The 12,832-nt window shown below is 36.4% G+C and overlaps 1 protein-coding gene across 4 annotated transcripts in view; it reads right to left on the bottom strand.

Moving 5' to 3' along the window:
- Positions 1-12,832, bottom strand: part of LOC108716123 (histone-lysine N-methyltransferase SMYD3) — a 325,190-nt gene that overhangs the window by 105,018 nt on the left and 207,340 nt on the right. For all 4 annotated transcript variants that reach the window (XM_041562757.1, XM_041562758.1, XM_041562759.1 and 1 more), the window contains exon 9: positions 7,223-7,333. In XM_041562757.1, the coding sequence (XP_041418691.1) occupies positions 7,223-7,333 (111 nt within the window). The remainder of the gene's footprint in view (positions 1-7,222; positions 7,334-12,832) is intronic.

The raw sequence follows: 12,832 nt of genomic DNA, 5'->3' as shown, positions 1-12,832 counted from the left end.
TGTTTATCCCTTGAGTAATGCCCTTTTTATGCCGACAGAACTTTATTTGCTTTAGTAGCCACCGAATGACACTGCCCAGAATTAGACAACTTGTTATCTACAAAAATCCCTAGATCCTTCTCAGTTAAGGAAACTCCCAACACACCGCCATTTAGTGTATAACTTGCATTTATATTATTTTTGCCAAAGTGCATAACCTTGCATTTATCAACATTCAACATCATTTTCCAGTGAAAGAATTACGCTGACACAGAACATGCTGTACTTAACGGCTTTATTGACAAATACAATGGAAGAGCATATTGAAATAGAATATATACATAAAACTTTGTGACAAGCATAACTCGAACAGAGATATCTGCCAACAACATTGGTAAAACACAGACAACTGTTAAACTGTGTACCCCCTTTACCAACATCCCTCCCCAGATAACTATATTTTATGTACTCATTTTGAAACAATATGCAAAATATCTTGCGGTTGAAAAAACAAAAATAAACACAATAGAGTTTAAAACATTTTTTTATTTTGAATTTAAATTTTTGGATTTGAATAATTTTGTAAGCTGCTTGAATTCTGCTGATATCGCTTTAGAGACTAAAAAAACTGCCTTAAGTTAAGCAGGGGCATGGCAAAAAACTTCCAATCTGATTTTTGGAAACAATTTAGTTAGGATTTCCAGGAAAAGTGAATCCTCTCTGCCACATTGGGAGGTTTTTAAGTTCTGCAATTTCTTGTAATTTATCATGACCCCTCGCAGCGCCTTTTTCCAGAGAAAACAACCCCAACTTGTAAGTCTACCCTTTAATTTAGTCTTGCATCCTTAACCAGTTTAGTTGCACATCCCTGCACTCTCTCCAGCTCATTTATATCCCTCTTAAGGACTGTGGAGTCAAAACTGCACTGCATCTCCAGATGAGGCCTACCAGGGACTATAAAGAGGCAATTATTATGTTTAACCTTGAAGTTAATGCCCTTTTTTATGCCGACAGAACTTATATTGCTTTAGTAGCCACTGAATGACACTGCCCAGAATTAGACAACTTGTATCTACAAAATCCCTATCCTTCTCAGTTAGGAAACTCCTCAACCGCCATTTATGTATAATTGCATTTATAATTATTTTTGCAAAGTGCATAACTTGCATTTATAACATTCAACATCTTTTCTCCAGTGAAAAATACGCTGACACAGAACATGCTGTACTTAACGGCTTTATTAACAAATCCCAATGGAAGAGCATATTGAAATAGAATATATACATAAAACTTTGTGACAGATAACTGCAACAGAGATATCTGCAACAACTTGGTAAAACACAGACAACTGTTAAACTGTACGCCCTTACCAACATCCATCCCAAGAAACTATATTTTATGTACTCATTTTGAAACAATATGCAAAATATCTTGCGGTTGAAAAAACAAAAATAAACACAATAGAGTTTAAAACATTTTTTTATTTTGAATTTAAATTTTTGGATTTGAATAATTTTGTAAGCTGCTTGAATTCTGCTGATATCGCTTTAGAGACTAAAAAACTGCCTTAAGTTAAGCAGGGGCATGGCAAAGACTTCCAATCTGATTTTTGGAAACAATTTAGTTAGGATTTCCAGGAAAAGTGAATCCTCTCTGCCACATTGGGAGGTGTTAAGTTCTGCAATTTCTGATTTAAGTTCCTTTACTTCTTGGTTTAACACCATCATTTGCCCCTTAATATTCTGCACTTGGACTTTAACGTCCTCAAAATCTGTTTTAAATTTTGTCGCCATATCAGCAATTTCATTCATCAACAGGAGAATGTCTCTAAAGTCTTTTCCATGATGTGACTGTATACTGTTTGGTGCAATTTGTTGTTGCTGTTGCTCTTTATTGTCAAAAGTCCCTTCCGGTGTACTTGTGCTTTGGTGCACACCCTCCTTGACTCCTTTATCCATGGCTAGAGAATTCGTGCAGTGAAAGATTGCAAGAAAAATAGTGACTGCTATGGTTAAACTGAAGACAATGCTCCTTTTTGTTTTTATGAAACCCCGGCGATCTACTTGCACTAATCTGTTGTCTTCAGCATCTGTACCACAAGGTTTAGATTGATGACTCAGTTTAGCAAACTGCATATTCTGTCTGTTCAGTGTGGATTTGTTCTTCCTCATTGATGTAAAATTGTCTTTTATAGAATTAGAAATTAGAAATTGATGTGTAAAAGTAATTGCAATTAAGCAAGAGAACGAGATTCTGTTGCTAACTGCTCAGTGACACAAATAGAATGATGTTAGAGGATGTGAGTCTTATGGCATCACAACAATATCACCAACAACACTGAGTCACATGACAATCAGTGATGATTATGACATCACAGATGCAGAATTGGCACATGAAGTCCATTACATGTGGGTCACATGACATCAGGTGATTATACATCACACCTACCATATAAAATGAAACAAAGGAAAAAGATTTTTTTGTACTCATTTTGAAATATCAAATATCTGCAGTGAAACAAATAAACAATGAGTTAACATTTTTATTTTGGATTAAATTTGGATTGATAATTGTAAGCTGCTTGAATTCTGCTGAATCTTAGAGACTGAAAACTGCCTTAAGTTAAGCAGGCATGGCAAAGACTTCCAATCTGATTTGGAACAATTTGTTAGATTCCAGGAAAGGATCCTCTCGCCAATTGGAGTGTTAATCGCAATTCTGATTAAGTTCTTATTCTGTTTACACCATCATTTCCCCTTAATTTTGACTTGGATTTACGTCCTCAATCTGTTTAAATTTTGTCGCCATATACATTTCTCATCACAGGAGATGTCTTAAGTCTTTTCATGATGTACTTATATGTTGGTGCAATTTTTGTTGCTGTCTCTTTATGTCAAAAGTCTTCGGTGTATTGTGCTTGGTGCACACCCTCTTGACTCCTTTATACATGGAGAGAATTCGTCAGTGAAGATGCAAGTAATAGTGACTGCTATGGTTAAACTGAAGACAATGCTCTTTTTGTTTATGAAACCCGGCATCTATTGCACTATCTGTGTCTTCAGCACTGTACACAAGGTTTAGATTGATGACCATTAGAACTGCATTTCGTCTGTTCAGTGTGGATTTGTTCTCCTCATGATTAATTGTCTTTATGTAGGAATGGTGAAGTATTCAATAGCATAGAACAATTCTGCAACTGAGTCACATGAAATCAGGTGATTAGAATAGCATGCATACACAATGATCACCATGACAACCTGAGTCACATGACAATCAGGTGATTATGACATCACAGCTCAATAAGACAATGAAACATTGAAATTTTTGTTCGAATTTTTGACACACTAATAAAGACATAAGAATACCAATATAATGAGAAATCTTTATGGTAAAAAGGGTCCCCTGCTTTTGTCTAAATGTCCACTAATGTACTTGTAAAGTGTAATCATGACCCCTCGCCAGCATCCTTTTTCAGAGAAAACACCCCAACCTTGACAGTCTACCCTCTTTAATTTAGTCTTCCATCCCTCTAAAACCAATTTAGTTGCACATCCCTGCACTCTCTCCAGCTCATTTATATCCCTCTTAAGGACTGAGTCCAAAACTGCACTGCATACTCCAGATGAGGCCTCACCAGGGACCTATAAAGAGGCATTATTATGTTTATCCCTTGAGTTAATGCCCTTTTTTATGCCAACAGAACTTTATTTGCTTTAGTAGCCACCGAATGACACTGCCCAGAATTAGACAACTTGTTATCTACAAAAATCCCTAGATCCTTCTCAGTTAAGGAAACTGCCAACACACCGCCATTTAGTGTATAACTTGCATTTATATTATTTTTGCCAAAGTGCATAACCTTGCATTTATCAACTTTCAACATCATTTTCCAGTGAACGAATTACGCTGACACAGAACATGCTGTACTTAACGGCTTTATTGACAAATACAATGGAAGAGCATATTGAAATAGAATATATACAATAAAACTTTGTGACAAGCATAACTCGAACAGAGATATCTGCCAACAACATTGGTAAAACACAGACAAACTGTTAAACTGTGTACCCTCTTTACCAACATCCCCTCCCCAGATAACTATATTTTATGTACTCATTTTGAAACAATATGCAAAATATCTTGCGGTTGAAAAAACAAAAAATAAATACAAGAGAGTTTAAGTTTTTTTTTATTTTGGATTTAAATTTTTGGATTTGAATAATTTTGTAAGCTGCTTGAATTCTGCTGATATCGCTTTAGAGACTAAAAAACTGCCTTAAGTTAAGCAGGGGCATGGCAAAGACTTCCAATCTGATTTTTGGAAACAATTTAGTTAGGATTTCCAGGAAAAGTGAATCCTCTCTGCCACATTGGGAGGTGTTAAGTTCTGCAATTTCTGATTTAAGTTCCTTTACTTCTTGGTTTAACACCATCATTTGCCCCTTAATATTCTGCACTTGGACTTTAACGTCCTCAAAATCTGTTTTAAATTTTGTTGCCATATCAGCAATTTCATTCATCAACAGGAGAATGTCTCTAAAGTCTTTTCCATGATGTAACTGTATACTGTTTGGTGCAATTTGTTGTTGCTGCTGCTCTTTATTGTCATAAGTCCCTTCCGGTGTACTTGTGCTTTGGTGCCCACCCTCCTTGACTCCTTTATCCATGGCTAGAGAATTCGTGCAGTGAAAGATTGCAAGAAAAATAGTGACTGCTATGGTTAAACTGAAGACAATGCTCCTTTTTGTTTTTATGAAACCCCGGCGATCTACTTGCACTAATCTGTTGTCTTCAGCATCTGTACCACAAGGTTTAGATTGATGACTCAGTTTAGCAAACTGCATATTCTGTCTGTTTAGTGTGGATTTGTTCTTCCTCATTGATGTAAAATTGTCTTTTATAGAATTAGAAATTAGAAATTGATGTGTAAAAGTAATTGCAATTAAGCAAGAGAACGAGATTCTGTTGCTAACTGCTCAGTGACACAAATAGAATGATGTTAGAGGATGTGAGTCTTTATGGCATCACAACAATATCACCATGACAACACTGAGTCACATGACAATCAGGTGATTATGACATCACAGATGCAGGATAAGCACAATGAAGTCGAATTGACAATGCTGGGTCACATGACAATCAGGTGATTATGACATCACAGCCCTACCAATATAACAATGAAACAAAGGAAAAAGATTTTTTGTTCGAATTTTTGACACACCTTATAAAGCATAAGAATACAATATTGATGGAGAATCTTTATGGGTAAAAGGGTTCCCTGCTATTTGTCTATAATGTCCTCTAATGTACTTGTAAAGTGTAATCATGACCCCTCGCCAGCGCCTTTTTTCCAGAGAAAACAACCCCAACCTTGACAGTCTACCCTCTTAATTTAGTCTTCCATCCCTCTAACCAATTTAGTTGCACATCCCTGCACTCTCTCCAGCTCATTTATATCCCTCTTAAGGACTGAGTCCAAAACTGCACTGCATACTCCAGATGAGGCCTCACCAGGGACCTATAAAGAGGCATTATTATGTTTATCCCTTGAGTTAATGCCTTTTTTATGCCGACAGAACTTTATTTGCTTTAGTAGCCACCGAATGACACTGCCCAGAATTAGACAACTTGTTATCTACAAAAATCCCTAGATCCTTCTCAGTTAAGGAAACTCCCAACACACCGCCATTTAGTGTATAACTTGCATTTATATTATTTTTGCCAAAGTGCATAACCTTGCATTTATCAACATTCAACATCATTTTCCAGTGCAAGAATTACGCTGACACAGAATATGCTGTACTTAACGGCTTTATTAACAAATACAATGGAAGAGCATATTGAAATAGAATATATACAATAAAACTTTGTGACAAGCATAACTCGAACAGAGATATCTGCCAACAACATTGGTAAAACACAGACAAACTGTTAAACTGTGTACCCCCTTTACCAACATCCCCTCCCCAGAAAACTATATTTTATGTACTCATTTTGAAACAATATGCAAAATATCTTGCGGTTGAAAAAAACTAAAATAAACACAATAGAGTTTAAAACATTTTTTTATTTTGAATTTAAATTTTTGGATTTGAATAATTTTGTAAGCTGCTTGAATTCTGCTGATATCGCTTTAGAGACTAAAAAACTGCCTTAAGTTAAGCAGGGGCATGGCAAAAACTTCCAATCTAATTTTTGGAAACAATTTAGTTAGGATTTCCAGGAAAAGTGAATCCTCTCTGCCACATTGGGAGGTGTTAAGTTCTGCAATTTCTGATTTAAGTTCCTTACTTCTTGGTTTAACACCATCATTTGCCCCTTAATATTCTGCACTTGGACTTTAACGTCCTCAAAATCTGTTTTAAATTTTGTCGCCATATCAGCAATTTCATTCATCAACAGGAGAATGTCTCTAAAGTCTTTTCCATGATGTGACTGTATACTGTTTGGTGCAATTTGTTGTTGCTGTTGCTCTTTATTCTCAAAACATTCCCATAGGCTTTTTAAAGCAATTCGGTAGGTTTTGGGTGGCGAAGTAGGCAGGTATTTTTAAAAGAGACAGTACTTCGACTATCGAATGGGCGAATAGTAGCAGCGTTTTTGCGCTCGATCTATTCAAATCATTCTACTTTTAGCGAATTGACGCCAATTCGATAGTCGAGGAGCACAACAAAACTACTCGAAATTCGAGTATTTTTCCTTCTATTCCTTCACTCGAACTTAGTGAATGGGCCCCTAAAGGTATCATGATCCAAATTATGGAAAGATCCATTATCCGGAAAACCCCAGGTTCCGAACATTCTGGATAACAGGGTCCATACCTGTACTCATCGAGTTCTACTGTCCTTTCAGTGCTAACCTGTGCCTTAAAACAGATTAAGATCATAGCAAAGTGGTAGAGATATGACATATAGAAAGTATTGACCTTTGTTGCCAAGCATTAGAAAAGTCCTAAGTACACAAGACATAATGGGCTACATCTAGCTCTGTGAGAAAATCTTATCTGATTGTTTATCCATAGGATAAGAAAAGGTTTTTTTCCCTCATATTTAGTTTTGCATGAATAAAATAATGACTGTTACTAACATATATTTATATATTTATATACATATAATTAGTACACAGTTAAGGTTTTAAGTAACACACAATTTTGATAAATGAGAATAAATCAGCAATTTAGTTGTGGGAGATGGGGTTCTGAAAATACATTTGTTTTTGGGTTATTGGAGCTGATGAGCAGTACCTTATCTCTTATCAGGCATCGATGACAATCACACGTGAAAGAGTACTGGCGCTGTAGCTGGTCCCGGCGTCCTTGCGTGGGCATTTTTACATCAATGTAGCTTATGGTTAGCTGTAAGAAAAATAAATAGGTCAAGAAAATGAAAATAGAGTGAAAGACTAAATATGAGAGTAAAACTGAAAGTGAGATTGTAGGTGTGAGAGTGCATATGAAAGAGTAGGGGTTGTGGTAAAAGGAAGGAAAAGACATGAGCCCACTGTCTTCCAGGTATTAATGGATCACTATAATAGTACCCTGGGCCGGTGTGGCAACAATTATAATCACTAAGGGGTGAATAACAAATTGGTTATGCCACAGTGATGACTCCACAATTTATAAAACCTGACCACACATATCCAAAATGCACTGAAGATTAATTTAGAAAACGTGGTAGTACTGTATACAGGGTTAGACTGGGCATGGCTGCCCCATAAAGAGCCACTGCAGGGTTTGCACTGAGGCCTAAAGTTTGACGTCAGTATGGGGCCCCTAGGGACGGCCAGGAGGGACCTTCATTTTGAAGCCCCGGTAGGCACGCAAGGTTCCAGCCCAACCCTTTTCACAGTTACAATATATATCAACTTCCTGCACAACAATAAACAATTTCACAGAAAAATACCGCATTACCTATTAAAACAGAAAACCATGGTTATTTCATTTTATATCGTATTTTGATGCAAGATATTGACCAACAGGAGGCTCAGAATACAGATAGAAAGTTATTTGCGAAAGGACAAAAGTCCCTGGCATTATTTTGCCCTACCTGTGCTTAATAAGTTCTTAAATCCCCATGGTTATTTCTAGAGACAGAAGCCTTTCTTTTGTAAGGAGTCACCGTAGTTTATATTTAAAAGTAGTGTGAAGACTATTTTCTTTGACCATTACCTTGCTTTTCTACGTGTTACTTGGTCCACCATATATAATTAATCCCTGTTTGTCCCACAGTCCTTCATATGTATGGGGTGGATAAAATAATAATGATAAAAAACAAACAAACAGAAATGTACTGCAAGTCTCTAAATTAAATGACAAAGGCAGCTACATCTGTTGAATTACAATGCACATTAGGTTACAAGTAAACACAATTAAAAGAAAATAGGAATCATTAATGAAGACTCCAGACAGAAGTGCAAGTGCAGTAAGAATGCACTCCCTGTTGCTCATGCATGGGATCTGTTGTCTGGAAACCCGCTATCCAGAAAGAAACAGTACCTGGAATGTGATCCAAACTAAGATATAATTGATCCTTATTAGAGGCAAAACAATCTTATCGGGTTTATTTAATGTTTAAATTAAGTTTAAATGACTACCGGTATAACTATTGCATGAAGATACAAATTACAGAAAAATCCTTTATTCTGAAAACCCCAGGTCCTTAGCATTCTGGGTTTATATAGGTTATATACCTGTTTATATACGTGATTACATACTGTATATTGGTCTGTATACATACAGTATGGGGCCTATTTATCATGCTGTTTAAAAAGTGGAGAGAGAAACATTACCGGTGATGTTGTCCATAGCAACCAATCACCGTAGCACTGTGTTTGTTTGAAGGGGTTGAAATTGATAGACTTTTTGAACCAAGATAAACTATGTATCTGCTCAAACCAGTCAAAATACTTGGACAAATTGATGCAAGTATCAGGATTGATAAAAAAAAAATTCTTTCAGGAACGTTTTCATAAATGGGCAAAATGTTGAATAGCTGGGAATAGCTGGGAATACACTTGACAAATGTATTTGTGAAGTGTTTCAAACAATTACTTTAAATAGTACACAAACATGTCTCAGTGTTTTCTTCCAATCTTTGTAAAGTATTATTTTTGGTGCAGTTGCCAGTGATCAGTCAATAAATTAGTCCAGAACTTCATTGTAATACAGTACAAGCATTTCGTAATCTTTTTTGACTGCAGTGAAGCAGGGATGGTTTAATTAAGCAGATTACACAGTACAACAGGTTATTTAAACAATTTTTAGCGTGAATTATTATGTGGTCTTAAATAAATATTTAATTAGGGATTTGTTCCAGGCAAGCACACATATCCTAATTACAATACCTTCCAATAAACAGTGTTTTTTTTCACCAGTGCAATTGTACTGCTAAATTTGATTTCCAATCTCAGACCAATAACTGTTCGGTAAGCTCATCAGAAAACAAGAGTATTGCGGTATTAATTGAAACAGTTCTTGTATTTCTGTAATAATAAATGTGGTTTTGAGGAAACAGATAAATTTAAATTTTTCCAAAAGAAAAAAATCTTTCTTCGAGAGTTGTCTGGGATACAGTGGTGCAGAGTCCTCACAGACGTATCTGAATACAACTCTATGCCCACAAGGACAACTTAGTTACATTTTCCATATACACAAAGGGACAATTTTAATTTTTGGCAGAAATGCATTTCGATGCATTGTATAAATATTGGAAAACATTTAGATAATATAAAAATAAATATCAGAAAATATTTTATTGATGTGACATCTCCACCTTTTAATTATTTAGTATTTAGCTTTTGGGCAGTTAAACCATAAAAAAGAAAAAATAGAATTCATTTCCAATAAGATTTGCAGACTGAACTGATTTAAAAGGTACAGGGAACCACATTACGGAACTGATTTACTAACTAATTTTAATGTGCACCACTACTGTTGCTGGTTGCACTCAACCAGATCTTAGCTTTGTTTGGAACATGTAATGTACTATACTGATCAAAATCAATTGCTAATTGGTTGTTATGGTCAAATATACTACTTAAAAAAAGAAGGAAAGTTATTATTTGAAAATACTGCCAAAATATAAGGATGATGTTCTTCTCCTTAAAGCCGTGTGTTTCTGCTTACATCCTTCTTCATTTTGCCATGCTTGTATCCAGAAGTTAGTAGGGAGTTAATGGACGCCATTTTTTATCTGTGACATAAAATAAGCCCTGCTTGGTGAGCATACTCATTATACAGGTATAGGATCTGTTATCTGCAAACTCGTTATCCTGTCTGCAATAACAGCGCTGTGTACTTGAGTTCAACTAAGATATAATTAATCAAAATAAGCCTTCTACGTTTATTTAATGTTTAAATTATTTTATTTTAGTAGACTTAAGGTATGAAGAAAGAATCTGTTATCTGGAAAACCCCAGGTCCCAAACATTCTGGATAACAAGTCCGACACTTATATATAGATTATAACAAGGTCAATAGTCACAGCTCATAAAAGTTTGACTGGTCCAGACTGCTAAAAGTGACTTGATATTTGGAAATTCTAAATGGCCAAGCCTCCATTTTTGAGTGAAGAGTTCACTTACTTTCTGTACCTGGGGACATCAGAGAGCTGCAATTATTTTACAGATTATTTAATTTCCAGCTGAATCCAGTGCAATAAATAAGCATTGAAAATATCACTGCAATGGGGGGGGGCAGGCCACTAATTCAGGATTATCTTTATTATTTGATTTCAATGGGAGATAATCTTGGAACATTTGGAGGGATTTCAGGGGAATGTCTTCTCATGCAAAGGTTTAGTTGGTGGTTTAGGTAGTAGCAGATAGCAGCATATTGTGCTTTGCCTAAAGATGGCCATAGACGCAAAGATCCGCATGTTTGGCGACATCGCTAAACGAGCCAATATTTCCCCGATATGCCACTAATGGGCACGGCTGTATCGGGGGTAATCTGAACGTTCGGCCCTATGGCCGAATGATCGGATTTTGATGAGAGCGCAATGGGCTCCGACGGGACAGTCGGGACAAAATCAAACCTGTCCGATCGACCAAACGAAAAATGTCGGGACTCTCCACACATGGTCCAAAGTCTTACGAATCCTCGATTCGTACAATAGGATCTTTGCATCTATGGCCACCTTAAAGCGGATGGTGTCTTTGTTGTTGCTAATATTTAATCAAGAAGCACTGTTGTGTACTCGGTTCTTAACATTCAAAACTTGGCATTCTGAGAGTGTTTTTGGATCCCTCATAGATGAAGTTGAGAGCTCCAAGCGACAATAAAATGAATGGTTTCTATTTTGTAGCAGATCGGTACCGGATAAAATACATTAATCATGCCTTTAATTAAATTTTAAATAAATCAATACTTAGATTGCCCTGAAGAAAGAAAGAAAGAAAGAAAGAAAGAAAGAAAGAAAGAAAGAAAGAAAGAAAGAAAGAAAGAAAGAAAGAAAGAAAGAAAGAAAGAAAGAAAGAAAGAAAGAAAGAAAGAAAGAAAAAGAAAGAAAGAAAGAAAGAAAGAAAGAAAGAAAGAAAGAAAGAAAGAAAGAAAGAAAGAAAGAAAGAAAGAAAGAAAGAAAGGAAAAGGCCAAAGAAGCATTTTCAAAGGAAATAAAAACCTACACATATACTGTACCTTGAACAGTAAGTATGCTTGCTGTTACTCAACCGTATAACATACTCAGATTTCATATTGTACAGACACCTGTATGTAATGCAGGATATACTTGAATGAATACAATGGAAATAGACTGGGTACAGCGTCGGGCTGGGGGTCCAAGGGCCCTCCGGGCCTGCAGCATCAGGGGCCTCATACAAACCCCCGGGCTTCCCAGCCATAAAGTCTTCTCCACCACCCCCTGCAAGCGCTTACTTTTTATGGCGATTCAGTGTAACCAGCTTTAGGGAGGGAGGTAAGAAGAGGGAGTGGGTCTGAGGCGGCTGGGTTTTTTTCCGGTGCTGCGCCGGCCTAGTCTGACCCTGACTGCAACAAATTAAAACTGAAAAAATGTTTAATTTATTTATCCAGCATAAAATCCTTTTTCTGAGCAGTGTGAAAAAAAATCATGTTTACACATAAAATATTTATGCCAATATAACGCAGAGCAACATAAATTAACTATGAGGAAAACAAGCAAACCATACTGACATGCACAAGGTCAAACAAACTGCCATTAAGGTCTGGCATAAGAGACAATGTCCTCAGATGAGTATGTCTCATTGTTGCCACCTAAAATATTGGCAGATGGAACCTCATTTCGTGCCCAGACTTATGCAAAGCTGGAAAATGCTAGGGTGGCGCCCATTTGCTATGCATTTCAATCTGCATATGATTTACTTCATGACATATTACCAGATTTTAGGCTACATGATATCTGGACTACAGCATAATCATCCTACGAAAAACAATGCAAGAACAGGACAGGACAGTGCTCCTACCAGCTTGTCCAATTAATCATCCATTAGATTTTGGTCTTCCTTTCTTTAAATACTCCTGTCAGCGTTACTTGGTATACTTTTCTTTATTTTGCTTTAAAAGGCAAGCACTTCAAAATGTGTAATGCCTCATTTAGGACTGAAAGTGCATTGTGCACAAATAGACACAGAACTGTGAGCTCAAAGATTCATAAAAGCATTTGTGATCATATACATTCCTTTAAACTTCTGGCAAGAACCACTGTGCTCCTTTAACCTGATGAAATATAGGCAAGACAAAACAATACATGGGAACCCTAAAATTACCGTCAGTCTGAACCTTCAATAATTCCAGGTTTCCTTGGATTCCGCCAACTGACTAGTGGCAAGTTTATAGGATGCTAATGACATTATTAAAACTGCATGCTAGGAGTAACAT

The sequence above is a fragment of the Xenopus laevis genome, chromosome 5L, assembly GCF_017654675.1.
Source record: "Xenopus laevis strain J_2021 chromosome 5L, Xenopus_laevis_v10.1, whole genome shotgun sequence".
Taxonomy (NCBI): Eukaryota; Metazoa; Chordata; class Amphibia; order Anura; family Pipidae; genus Xenopus; species Xenopus laevis.
Note: the sequence above shows the minus strand (reverse complement) of the source record. Positions and strands in the feature narration are given on the sequence as shown.